At 40.3% G+C, this 14254-nt stretch overlaps 1 protein-coding gene across 1 annotated transcript; it reads right to left on the minus strand.

Moving 5' to 3' along the window:
* Positions 1–1280: 1280 nt before the first annotated feature.
* Positions 1281–11485, minus strand: LOC132679618 (putative inactive serine protease 58). The gene is made up of 5 exons (XM_060633323.3): positions 11058–11485; positions 10125–10281; positions 4424–4674; positions 1957–2093; positions 1281–1565 (listed from the first exon to the last, which is right to left on the minus strand). The coding sequence occupies exons 1-5, from the start codon at positions 11095–11097 to the stop codon at positions 1416–1418; spliced, it is 735 nt and encodes a 244-aa protein (XP_060489306.1). The 5' UTR covers positions 11098–11485; the 3' UTR covers positions 1281–1415.
* Between the last annotated feature and the right edge of the window lie 2769 nt (positions 11486–14254).

Below are 14254 nucleotides of genomic sequence, written 5' to 3' on the forward strand. Positions count from 1 at the left end.
CAACCTTCCTCTGCCATCTCTACAGATGTATGGATTTGCCACCTCTCTCGTGGGATGGAACGCCATACTCCTCTCTCTGCAGCCTTTTCCTTTTGTGGCATTATTCTCTCTCTCATCTCACCGACCCTCTCTCTTCCTCTTCCTATTACCCTTTTTAGCAGATGACCTCATATCGCACTGCCTCTCCCCTCTATGTAACACCATGGCCTCTCACTCTAGACCCTACTTTTGGGTCACTTGGAATCCTCTCAATTCTCTATTTTTAAGTGTCTTGGTCAATAGGTCTAGGATGCTATACCTCTCCCCACTATATGTCAGTGTGAGAAGAGGGCTGAGCATCTGTCAGAGTTCTTCCCAGGGGCACAGAGCTCTGCTGAAGTCTGCGGCTACCACCCATAAACAGACAACTCCCTGTTGTTTTTGCTTAGACATCTGAGATCCAGATCTTTGTCTCCAGCTGTCTGCTAGAAATGACCATCTCCATGTCCTTCAGGGATCTCAAATATAACTTGGACCATCCCTCCTACTCATGAACATGCTCCTGATTCTTTACACATGAAAACATTGATTCTCTTCCTATTATCTTTGTGAACCGCCACCTACCCAGTTGCCCAAGTCAGAAACCTGGGCATTATTCCAGGCACTTCCCTTTCTCTTTCTACTCAGTCAATACATGTAAACTGTAGAGACTCTGCTTCTTTAGTCCAAATTCAGAAATTTGATGATGCTCTCTCTACCATGGAGGTTTTAGTGACACCCCCTCTGATTCCAACAAGATAAAAATCTAAATTCCTTCCCCAAACAGGTCAAGACTTTCACTATCTAACCCTTGCTCATCTCTACATAAGAATCTTTTATCACACCTGGTCTCCTCCTCTACAATTTATTTTCTACCCTCCAGCATTACTTATATACCTATATTATCCAGAACATGCCACATTCTTGTGCTTTTCTGACTTCTACTTAACTATCCCCTCAGCTTTATAAAAGTCTTCCCTAAGTTGTCAATTTGGTGAAACCTTCCCTGGCTCTGACACCCAGAATGGCTTTCTCTGTGCTCTCATGAAACTTCTTATCTCCATTGTAACAATAGTCATCAGAATAATCGGCTGCTTGATGGAGATGAGAGTCACTCTTTTATCCCTTTCATATGCGGTGCCTACTAAATTGCTGATAACTCAATAATTTTTGATTGAATGAACAAATGGTTGGGGGGGATTGTTACATTTCTCATCATGCTTACAGTTTATATATTAAGAGATCAGTGATCACAGCATGAGTTCTTAGTGTCATTTTTTTTGTTTACTGAATGTTTTCTGTTTGAACTCTGTTCAAGAACAAGAAAGATCAAGAGCTGTGAATTCAGTGTAGAAATTATGAAGATGTTGCACTGAAGACGGGGGAATGGAAGAGCCTCAGTGGTTATTTATGACTTTCAAGATCCATCTTGCATGGTGATAAACTTCTGTGAAAAACCCTTCACTTCCCAGGGTGATACTTCCTTTGGCCCAGGACAAGATTCCATGCAACCTGCCATCACAGATGGCCGGGGCGGCTGAAACTTCCTGCCAGAGAGAAGGAATAGGAGGTCAATGTTGCTTTGTCCTCATGGAACAAGAATAAATCCCAAGAGGTGGTATATTATAGTTGCAGAAGCATCTAAAGGACGGGACTCATTTGTTTTTGAAAGGTAACAACCCTCTCTTCACGTCCACCTAGATCTCACCTCTCTTGGTTCAAGCTCGAGCCCAAACTGAATGGAAGAAAGAGGAGAAGGGACAAATGATTCTACCCAGAGTCTTTCCCATTGTAAAATGAGGGAAGGGGAACTAATGACAAACCCCAAATCTCGGGGGAGAGAGGAGAGGGACTCCAGACCTTTTGGATGAGTGCCATGTGATTTTCCTCAACCACCTTCAAAGTCCCCTTGCTATCTTTCTGTCTGAAGAAAGTTACCTTAGTTCTAGATAAGATGTTTAAAGGTTGTCCCACACACATGATGCGTGCTGCCATTATTTGTCCCACCATGTTCTGGCAGTCATTGAGGGGGAGAGAATATTGGTTTATCCAAGTCAGGATGTCAGGGTCGCTGACTGTGGGGAAAAGGAAGACAAATAACATCTAGTCACTCTGCTTATCACACATACTCTTGTAATCGGCCCCTATTTTGAGAAATCCTTCTTAGGGTTTCTCATTCAATATCTGTGTCAAATCAGTAGATTCAGAACATGATGTCCCCCTCACATCAGAAATCAGATCTGTAGTTCCCTCTCTACTTGCCTAGTTTAGAAACCGTTCAAAACCCATGAAAAGATTATAAATGACATAAAAGCAGTCAGACACAAAGCCATTGTCCCTAAGAAACCTTTATTTTTGGCATCGAATTTTTTACATTTAATCATAAAGGGAAAAAACTATTTTTAATGTGTCTGAAGCTGTTTTTTAATGAAATAGATTGTTTAAAAGTGGATTATTTGTAAGTGTATGAAGTTATGGTGCTCATCTTCCTCATAGTGATTGTTACTCAGCTGTTAACCTTAGGATGCAAGGATTCTGACCACAGTATTAAAGAATTCTAATCTCTGGTAGAGAGTGACAAGGAGGAAGGAAACAACAAAACTGATTAGAGATTGCTCAAACTAAGCCTAGTGTCACTTATGGAGCAGAATTTTTCTCATAGTGTATCCAACCTAGTGTCCTAAAACACAAAGTGTCAGGTCAGACAAGAAAGAGGGGAGTTATGTTCAGTTTTAAGTTTTTATGGGAATTGAATTGAAATGCATAGAATAAGCTAGGTGAAAGTAACCAAGTACTTTAAATAATGAATTCCTAACAAATATTTGAAGCCTTGCACCAAAGAGCTTACAGAATTATTTTGTCACTGTGATTCTGACATGAAGAACCTATGTGATAAAACCTTCATATGATTTTATTTTGTTTTCAAATGATATGTAATAAATTATTTTTCGATTACTTTGAATAAGGCTTGTAAAGTCAAGGATAAAAATTGTAAACTTCAATTTTCTTAGAAAAAAATATTCATTTAGATTCCCAGGAATGTTGCTTCTGAATTAAAAATGAAATTGCCAAATACTGAGAATATCAAAGTTCTCACTTTTTATTTGTTTTTTTTTGTTTATTTGTTTTTGTTTTTGTTTTGTTTTACAGGAAAGATAGGAGTGTTCTGTGGCTATCAGCCCAGGGTTTAAACTTGATTAATATCATGGCATTTGCCTCAGTGAACACAGTTTCATCGAGCTGATCAATCAGTGTCACTTTTTAAAGTCAGCCATTCAGACCGCCTGCAATAAACATGCCTCAAAGTGCCAAGCAGTGAACAACAATCTCACACAACAACCATGCCTCTATAGACATCAACCCCCTTAAGCTTCTTAAAGTCTTGTAATCCCTGTTCAAAAAACTTCTCCCAAACCGCATATAGTCCCAGTACTCTGCTCTGCTCAGGGAGATTTTGTCTGCTCAGCATTGTTCTTCCTCACTGTGATCAGCAATAAATTTAGCTTTATCATTTCATTTCAGATATTGAGTGGTGCCCCCATCATCCTTTGACAATACAGAGAGCCCGATGGGTTACTAGCAGCCACATGAAGTAAAGGCCACCGACAGTTCAACAGATGCGTAAGAAAGCAACTTTCTTCCTCAAGTGCCCGTGGTGAGACATGCTTCTGCAGAAACCAGGTCCCTTCTGTCCATGCCAATGAGAGCTGAGAGGCTGGAGACATGTGTGCCTGAAGCAGAGGCTGTGGCAGTTTTTCCCATTGGTAGGTCGGGCCAGAGAGACACCAACAGTATGTCATAATCAAGTCCCCTGTGCATGCCCTGGTGTCCACTTCTAAGGGGGGACTGTTGGATGAAGCAGCAGGTATAAGAGTTGCCTTCTGTTTATAGGAGCAGCTCCCTCGGCCACCCCCACCTCGCCGGGTCCACCTGAGTGAATCGTATCGATATAGGTGTGGTTGTCTGCGGCGGGGGATGGGGAGTATCTTCTGCCAGCTCCCCACATGTTCTGTTTTTGTTTTCCCACTGCTGCTTGATGAATTGCTTGCTGGGCTGTCAGCAGCCATCAAGAAGACAGTGGGCTACCCTCCCACAAGATGCCTTGATACTGTCTTTAGAGTGGGGACTCCTGGTTCCCCCAACCATTATTTGAATTCAGTTCCCCAGACTCTGGTCTTGAATGTTCTAGAGATACCACAGTTCCTGTGGCTCCACTCATTGGTATCAGATTGGCTGCCCTGTATCATCCTCTTCGGATTTTATCTCTCGGCAGGATAAAGTCCTGGCAGTAATCACGAGGGTCAGGAACATTACCTCATAGCTGCCATTCCCTTCACGTAAATCCCTCCACATTTTCCCCAGCTCCAAAACCTCCTCAGGATGAAGAACAGAGTCGAACACTTACGGTTTTTGTATTCATTCCAAGTCCAGGTTGGGATAAAGCAGGAATCGTTAAATGCTAAGGGTTCCATAGATATGGCTATGGTTCCCACGTGGGAGTTGAGCGCAGCAGCCTTGGACAATTTTATCAGCATCAGGTCATTCTCCAGAGATTGTGCTTTGAATTCAGGGGAGGGCACAATCAGTGAGTAATTCCGTATCTGCTCTTTCTTATTTTTGACGCTGGGTTGATAAACTCCCAGTCGGATTTTAACACTTTGGAAGAAAAAGGGCAAGGAGATAGAGAAGAGCAGGGTCAAAGAATGTCAGAACCACAAAAAATGCCAGAACTGACCCCCCCTCAATCATCTTAATTTTGTCTCTCAGACTTGAAAACTGAAGTGACCTGCTTTGGTTTGTGAAAGAGTACTAATAGTTTATGGGGTTGTAGAGTCTAGAGTCAGTGTGTATATAAAACCTGGGGTGTATCTGCCACCTCGAGTGCACTTGGTACAGTCTAGTATTGTTTATTATTATTATTATTATTATTAAGATTTGGAAAACATGCATGGGCAGGTGATAGAGATGTGCCCACACTCCATTGTCCCAAGCAGCTCTTGAGCAAGTGTATTGAACCCTTCACTTCTGGATATTCTTAGGTCTCTCCCAGCCCCTCTATAGCCCCCACGTCATTATATTTATGATGTGCTGCCTACTTTTATCACTGATTCCCAAGACTCTTAATCTATCAGGATGCCCACTTATCATTTTCCATTATATTCCCTGGACACATTCCAACATACGCGCTTCTACACCAGGAGTCCAATCATGCTACGGATACAAGAGCCATTTCCTACAAAAACCATTCATGCATTAGATCTGGCTGAGAGAAGAACATCAAGTTTTCCAACTCCAGTTCTTGGGAGGGGATGAACTGTCTTTACTTCATATTTCTTATGATGTGCAGAGCAGAGATCCCATCTGTGTTTGGGGTTTTTGTTTTGTGTTTTGTGTTTTTTTCAATACTTTATCTTTTTATTTAAAGTCAAGGTAGTTAACATATACTATAGTATTTGGTTTCAGGAGTAGAATTCAGTGATTCATCGCTTACATACAATACCCAGTGCTCATCCCAACATGTGCCCTCTATAATGCCCATCACCCATTTAGCCCATCCCCCCTCCAGCAACTCCATTTGTTCTCTATATTTAAGATATGGTTTGTCTTCCTGTTTTTATCTTATTTTATTTTTCCTTCCTTTCCCCTATGTTCATCTTTTGTTTCTTTAATTCCACATAGGAGTGAAATCACATATTTATCTTTCTCTGACTGACTTATTTCACTTAGCATAGTACACTCTAGTTCCATCCATGTTGTTGCAAATGGAAAAATTTCATTCTTTTTGATCGCCAAGTAACATTCCATTATATATATATATATATATTCCATACATATATATATATTCCATTATATATGTATATTCCATATATCTATATTCCAAATATATATTCCATATATATCTATATTCCATATCTATATATTCCATATCTATATATATTCCATATCTGTATATTCCATATCTATATATATTCCATATCTATATATTCCATATCTATATATATTACATATCTATATATATTCCATATCTATATATATTGCATATCTATATATATTCCATATCTATATATTCCATATATCTATATATTCCATATATCTATATATATCACATCTTCTTTATCCGTTCATCAGTCGATGGACATTTGAGCTCTTTCCATAATTTGGTTATTGTTGATAATGCCATTGTAAATATTGGGGTGCACTTGCCATTCAAATCAGCATTTTTGTATCCTTTGGATAAATACCTAGTAGTGCAATTGCTAGTTCGTAGGGTAGCTCTATTTTTAATTTTTTGAGTAACCTCCATACTGTGTTTTCTGAGTGGCTGCACCAGTTTGCATTCCCACCAACAGTGGAAAAGAGTTCCCCTTTCCCTGCACCCTTGCCAACATCTGTTGTTTCCTGAGTTGTTAATTTTAGCTGTTCTGACAGGTGTGACTTGGTACCTCACTGTGGTTTTGATTTGTATTTCTCTGATGATGAGTGATATTGAACATCTTTTCATGTGTCTATTAGCCATCTGGATGTCTTCTTTGGAAAAGTGTCTGTTCATGTCTTTTGCCCATTTCGTCACTGGATTATTTGTTTTTTAGGTGTTGAGTTTGATAAGTTCTTTATACATTTTGGATACTAATCCTTTATCTGATATGTCATTTGCAAATATCTTCTCCCATTCTGTCGTTGCCTTTTTGTTCTGCTGATTGTTTCCTTTGCTGTGCAGAAGGTTTTATCTTGATGAGGTCCCAATAGTTCATTTTTGCTTTTGTTTCCCTTGCCTTTGGAGAGTGTTTAGTAAGAAGTTGCTGCGGCCAAGATCAAAGAGTTTGCTGCCTGTTTTCTCCTTTAGAATTTTGATGGTTTCCTGTCTCATGTTTAGGTCTTTAATCCATTTTGAATTTATTTTTGTGTATAGTATAAGAAAGTGGTCCAGTTTTATTCTTCTGCATGTTGCTGTCCAGTTCTCCCAGCACCATTTGCTGAAGAGACTGTCTTTTTTCCTTCGACATTCTTTCCTGTTTTTTGAAGATTAGTTGGCCATAGATTTGTGGGCTCTCTATTCTGTTCTATTGATCTGTGTGTCTGTTTTTGTGCCAGTACCATACTGTCTTAATGATTACAACTTTAATAATACAGCTTGAAGTCCAGAATTGTGGTGTCTCCAACTTTGGTTTTCTTTTTCAACATTACTTTGCTTATTTGGGATCTTTTCTACACAAATTTTAGAATTATTTGTTCTAGCTCTGCAAAGAATGCTGGTGTTACTTTGACAGGGATTGTATTGAATGTGTAGATTGCTTTGGGTAGTTCAGACATTTTAATAATATTTGTTTTCCTACCTATGAGCATAGACTGTTTTTCCATTTCTTGGTATCTTCTTCAATTTCTTTCATAAGATTTCTATAGTTTTCAGTATACAGATCTCTTTCCTCTTTGTTTAGGTTTATTCCTGGGTATCTTATGGTTTTGGTGCGGTTGTAAGTGGGATAGATTCCTTGATTTCCTCTCCTGCTACTGCATTATTGGTGTATGGAAATGCAACTGATTTCTGTATGTTGATTTCATTTTATTTTTTTTTTAACATATTTATTTATTTTGAGAGAAAGAGGGCAACAGAGAATCCCAAGCAGGCTCCTCACTCAGCACAGAGCCCCAGGTGGGGCTTGAACTTATGAACCATGAAATCAGACCTTCGCCAAAATTGGGAATCAGATCCTTAATGAACTGAGCCACCCAAGCACCCCACTGTATGTTGATTATATATCCTGTGACTTTGCTGAATTCATGTATCAGTTCTAGCAATTATTTGGTGGAGTCCTTTGAGTTTTCCACACAGAGTATCATGTCATCTGTGAAGAGTAAAAGTTTGACTTCTTCCTTGCCAATTTGTATGCCTTTTATTGTCTGATTACTGAGGCTAGGACTTCCAGATGTTGAAGAACAGTGCTGGGAGTGGACATCTCTGTCATGTTCTTGACCTTAGGGAGAAAGCTCTCAATTTTTCCGTATTGAGGATGATATTAGCTGTGGGTCTTTGTATATGCCCTTTATGATGTTGAGGTATGTTCCTTCTATCCCTACTTTCTTGAGGGTTTTTATCAAGAAAGGATGCTGTATTTTGTCAAATGCTTTTTCTGGATCTATTAAGAGGATCATATGGTTCTTATCCTTTCTTTTATTAATGTGGTGAATCACATTGATTTGTGAATACTGAGCCAGCCCTGCTGCCCAGGAATAAATCCTACTTGATCATGGTAAATAATTCTTTTAACATACTGTTGAATTCAATTTGCTAGTATCTTGTTGAGAATTTTTGCATCCAGCTTCCTCAGGGATATTGACTGTAATTCTCCTTTTTAGTGGGGTCTTTGATTTTGGAATCAGTGTAATGTTGGCTTCATAGAATGAGTTTGGAAGCTTTTCTTCCATTTCTATCTTTTGGAACAATAAGAAGAATAGGTATTAACTCTTCTTTAAAGGTCTGGTAGAATTCCCCTGGGAAGCCATCTGGCCCAGGACTCTTGTTTGTTGGGAGATTTTTGATTACTGTTTCAATTTCTTTGCTGGTTATGGGTCTGTTTAAATTTTATATTTCTGGGGCACCTGGGTGGCTCAGTCAGTTAAGCGCCCATCTTCAGCTCAGGTCATGATCTCACAGTCTGTGAGTTCAAAGCCCGCATTGGGCTCTGTGCTGACAGCTCAGAGCCTAGAGCCTGCTTCAGATTCTGTCTCCCTCTCTCTCTGCCCCTCCCCCTCTCACACTCTGTCTCTCTCTCACTCTTAAAAATAAATAAACATTAAATTTTTTTTTTTAAGTTTTATATTTCTTCCTGTTTCAGTTTTGGTTGTGCATGAGTTTCCAGGAATTTGTCCATTTCTTCCAGACTGTCCAGTTTGTTGGCATGTAATTTTTCAGAGTATTCTCTTATAATTGTTTGTATTTGATGTGTTGGTTGTGATCTCTCCTCTTTCATTCATGATTTTATCATGATTTATTTTATTTGGGTCCTCTCTCTTTTCTTTGTGATACATCTGGCTAGGGGTTTATCAATTTTATTCTTTCAAAGAACCAGCATTTAGTTTCATTGATCTGTTCTACTGGGGTTTTTTGTTTGTTTGTTTGTTTGTTTGTTTGTTTCTGTATCATTTATTTCTTCTCTAATCTTTATTTTTTTCCTTCTTCTTCTGGCTTTAGGTTTTATTTGCTGCTCCTTTTCTAGCACCTTTTAGATGTAAGGTTAGGTTGTGTATTTGGGACCTTTCTTGCTTCTTGAGATAGGCCTGAATTGCAATGTACTGAATGCAATTGTAATCCTCTTAGGGCTGCCTTTGTGGCATCCCAAAGGCTTTGGGCTGTCATGTTTTCATTTTCTTTTGCTCCCATGTACTTTTTAATTCTTTCATTGATTTCCTGATTAATCCATTCATTCTTTAGTAGAATGTTCTTTAGCCTCCATGTATTTGGGGGCTTTCCAAATTTTTTCTGTGGTTGATTTTAAGTGTTACGGCATTGTTATCTGAAAATACGCATGGTATGATCTCAGTCTTTTTGTACCTGTTGAAGGTTGATTTGTGACCCAGTATGTGTTCTATTCTGGAGAATGTTCCATTTGTACTTGAGAAGAATCTGTATTCTTCTGCTTTAGGATGAAATGTTTTGAATATATCTGTTAAGTACATCTAGCCCAGTGTGTCATTCAAAGCCATTGTTTCCTTGGTGATTTTCTGCTTCAGTCCATTGCTGTAAGTGAGGTGTTAAAGACCCCTACTATTAGGGTATTTTTATCAATGGGTTTCTTTATGTTTGTTATTATTTGACTTATATATTTGGGGGCATATATATATAACATATATTTGACTTATATATTTGGGGGCATATATATATATATAATATTAGTTATTCTCCATGAGAGAGTTTCCTGACACCTTCCTATTGCTCTCCTCTTAAGCCACCCAAATGGGTGTTACTTTTCCCATTGGGAAGGAGATCCTCTCTCTTTCTGGGTCTTCTGTTTCCTTTAGAATGTCATTAAGACTTGCCGGGATATCCTTTAAGACTTGCTTTTCTTTAAATAGATCCCTCCCAGTCCCAAGAACAAAGGGATACTTACGGTAAGGGGCAGTGGGCAGCTGTCAGTACCCACTCAGGGTGAATGAGAGACCCCACACAGGGTTCTGGGCTGGACTGCAAGTAGACCATGTAAGGAATAGTAAAATCTTCTGGTAAGTTCAGCTTATCAGCTTCAGACTCTCTGGCCAAAATGACTTCTAAAGAATTGACAGAATCACAGGTAGAGAGAGAGTCAAACAGGTTGTGGGGCAACACTTAGGGTAGTTTTTTTCAGCCTAAGGTTTTCAGAGATAATACCAAGGACTTCAAATTATTTTAAACATCTTTTTAAAAATCAGAGAGAATCACGCATGCCACCCAAGCTATATGCTTCAGGGACACTGTCTTTGGTTGAGAAGGAAGCATATTAACATTAACTCATGGGCTGATCAGGAACTCTTGACTGGTAGTGTGGTGTATTATAAAAATGGGAGAAAGTGAATTATTCCTTTGAAAACATTATTTTTAATTAACATGCCAACCAAGCATGGAAGTAATGATTGCATACCACCTGCCTTTGGTAGTGAGGGGATGGAAAGGCTTTGGGCAGGGCCCTGGGGCCTCCAGTGCACTGCCCCCGGCCTGCCTGCCTTCCCTGCCCACACTTCTGAGTCCATCTGCCAGGCAGAGGGAAGCATGGCTGTCCAGGGAAAGTGACAGGCTAAGGTATCACACATTCGATCCTCAGGAGAGAGTGGGGCACTATAGTGACATATTCCAACTTGCTCACAGGTCTCAGAGGGGATGGGAGAGCCCGCTGATGGGATAAGTCACATGGCTAGAGATTCCTTTTGTTTTTTTCAACAGTTAATTGAAGGAAATGCCTGACTCTTCCTGTCTCTTCAGCTGTGGCTGACTGCTTCCCCTTCTGACCCTCCCAACCCTCCTGACCACTGTCCCATCCCTCGCCAGGAGGCCCAGGCCAGCCACTCACCAGCTGCACTCAGGAGAGTGAAGACAAGACAGGGCTTCATGGCGGGCAGTGATCTTGCATTGGATCAAGCTGTAAATGTCCCAATCCTTAGTCCAAGTGCCCTTGGCAAAGACAGCTGGGGAGAAACATTAACTGGGGGTTAGGAGGAGAAGCAAAAATCTTATAGCAGTCTTGAAACTAGGGCTCAAACCCCAATTGTATAAGGCCTGGTTGGGCGCTGTCTCTGATCTGGGTGCAAGAGAGGAAGTAGCAGACCAAGTCAAACCCCTGGTGCTTCTTCTCTGATCCCAAATATCTCAGGAGTTATGATGTATCTGCTGACATTTTTCCTCCCTCTCTGTGACATAGCCTTTCTTTGTTGTCCCCTCCTCCCTTTGTGACTGGGTCCCCTCTCTCTCTGCCCTCACTTGCTGTCTCCCTTCTTCTAAAGAGTCCCTCTGCCATTCTTAGAGACTCATCAAACTCTAGGATGTGAAATAAATGTAACAAGTCTTTCCCCACCCCCATTTTCATAATGAGGCAGCTGTGGTCCTCATGGAAGTTATTGGCAAAGTCAGGACTGGGCCCTGAGTCTCTAGATTTTCTCTGCCATATCGAACTTTATCTGAGCCCTGTGCTCCCAGAAGACAGTGGCTGTCAAAAATCCTCTGGCACTTTTGTGCTCAGGGAAATGGCTTACCACAAAGAATTACCCTTCCACACACGAGTTACTAGAGACTCCATCCACTCTTTCTCATGGCTCCTGTAGAGCTTGGGATGACTCCCCTGTTTACCTGTGACAAGGCCAAACACCTTTCCCAGTTTGCTTGTAACTGCTGAGGGGGCCAGACAGACCCTCCAACTTCCCCATTCTTCATCTCACGAATGATTAGCTAGGCTTAGAACTCTTTTTTCCCTTGCAACTGGCTACACATAGAGAAAACGCTTTCTGTTCAGCTGACTGAGAAGTCCCGACTGGAAAATAATTGTTGTTTTGTTTTGTTTTGTTTTGTTTTGTTTTGTTTTGTTTTGCTGCAAATCTCCACACCTGTAACTTGTTTCTTACTCCCTCTAAGGTGTCTTCAGGTAAAACCATCTTGCTGAGACTCTCTGATCTTTGGATCTGGGGTGCTCTTACTGAATAGTCTGAATACAGCCAATCCCTTTCCATGTACACTTTTTGTCTTTCACATGTATTACTCTTTTCAATATTCCTCTTTATAAGTTAGCCTTACATGATAACTTCCTGACTCTACCCCCCAGACATATGAAATAAATGTGGGTTCAATCAGGGATATTGGTCTACAATTTTCTTTTTTTGTGATGTCTTTCTCTGGCTTTGGGATCAGGCTCATGTTGGCCTCATAGAATGAGTTCAGAAGTGTTCTCTCCTCTTTAACTTTTTGGAAGAGTCTGAGAAGGATTGGTGTTAATTTCATCTTCAAGTGTTCAGTAGAATTTGCCAGTGAGGTCTGGCCATGGATTTTCTGTGCTGGGAGGTTTTTGATTACTGATTCAATCTCTACTCCTCACTGATCTGTTCAGATGATCTATTTATAAAGTGCTCAGAACAGTGAGTTCTAATGGCAAATAGTAAATGCTATATAAATGCTTGTTTTGTGAAATAACTGGAACCTTAGTATCTCCAGATTTTCCAGGTTTCTGGGGATGCCTTCTTTTTCTTAACGTCTAAATATTGTTGTGAAGTCCTACAGAGCGATGAAAAGCATGAGCTCTGGAGTCCAGCTTCTAGGATTTCATTCCTGGCTGCAGGACTTCCTAGCCACCTTACCCTGAGAAAAACATTTGACCTCTTTAAGCCTCAGGGAGGAAAGAGTATTTGTACCTATCTCATAGGATACTTGTGAGGATTGAATACTACTGAAAAGCATGTAAGAATGGTGCAACACATTGAGAAACAAAAACAATAAATACTAGTTGTTATAATGATGATGATTCCATTTTCCACCCCTGCAACAATAAGAAATGGCTCCTGAATACTAAGAAGAGCAAACCTTCAGTATGTCTCTGGTTCACAGAATTGTGTATTTTGGCTCAGCACTGTCCCAGAATATGCTGCTCGTGAAAGTCAGGGATTCGGGGTTATTAAGTACCATGGGTTTAAAGTGTGCCCAGTCTAATACAGCTCTTTCTACGGAAATAAATTACTACCCCCTCAGGTTGTAACCAGGTTTCATGTGTGACACCCGGTGACAAATGTGGGACTCTGAACAGATGTGGGAGGAAGAGGAGGAGGACAGAGCTGGTCAGCAGTCCCAGCCTGCCCTGCGCGGCACTCATTCTCAGCAGGCTTCCTCCTCAGAGAAGACTTTTGTAAGGTGGCAAGGACTACCACCAAGTTTTGTGAACTAAAAAGCCTGGGAATTTCACTAAAAACAAGCGACATTTTTGTTTCATAAAAATCTATTCCATGTTTATTGAGAAAAATATAGAAAAGTAACAACAGAAATAGGAAACAACAGTAAAAACTCACTAATTATAACTCCACTTAAAGTTGTCCACTATTAGCATGGCCAGCATTACAATACTTTTTGCTCTGCCCATCCTCTCTCATTTTCCCTCAATAAAAAAAGTTAATAATTCTTTGACTTTTCTCTTAAGAGCATTTTTAGGTTCACAGCAAAACTGAGAGGAAGATACAGAGACTTCCCATGTGCTGCTGCCTGACCTCCCCGATCTCACACATGCATACAGCCTCCCCCATTATCAACATCCCCACCAGATTGGTGCATCTATTACAATGGATGAACCCACATGGACACATTATTACCACCCAAAATCCATGGTTTACCAAGGGTTCACCCTTGGTGTTATACATTCCATGGGTTTGGCCAAATGTACAGTGACATGTGTCATCGTAGCATAACACAGAGTATTTTCACTGCCCTAATAGTCCCTGGGCTCGGTCTATTCATCCCTTCCCCCAACCCCTGGAAACTACTGGTCTTTTTATTGACTCCATGGTTTTGTCTTTTCCAAAATTCCATATAGTTTAATCATCCAGCATTTAGACTTCTCATTTTGGCTTCTGTCACTTAGTAATATACATTTAAGTTGCCTCCGTGTCTTTTTGTGGCTTGATAGCTCACTTTTGTTTTAGCGCTGAGCAATACTCCATTGGCTGGGTGTCCCACAGTTTATTTATCAACACACCTATGGAAGAACATCTCTGTTGCTTCCAAATTTTGACAATTATA

Source organism: Panthera onca, chromosome A2 (genome assembly GCF_046562875.1).
Source record: "Panthera onca isolate mPanOnc1 chromosome A2, mPanOnc1 haplotype 2, whole genome shotgun sequence".
In the NCBI taxonomy this organism is placed as follows: Eukaryota; Metazoa; Chordata; class Mammalia; order Carnivora; family Felidae; genus Panthera; species Panthera onca.

Bases quoted from the DNA above. Each gene is read 5' to 3' on its own strand.
- LOC132679618 (XM_060633323.3), bottom strand. From the start codon at position 11,097: ATGAAGCCCTGTCTTGTCTTCACTCTCCTGAGTGCAGCTG. The intron at 2,094-4,423 runs GTAAGTGTTCGA...TTTTCCCCACAG, and splicing joins TTGGAATGAATACAAAAACC to TCAGCGACCCTGACATCCTG. The intron at 1,566-1,956 runs GTAACTTTCTTC...TCTCTCTGGCAG, and splicing joins ACATCTTATCTAGAACTAAG to GAAGTTTCAGCCGCCCCGGC.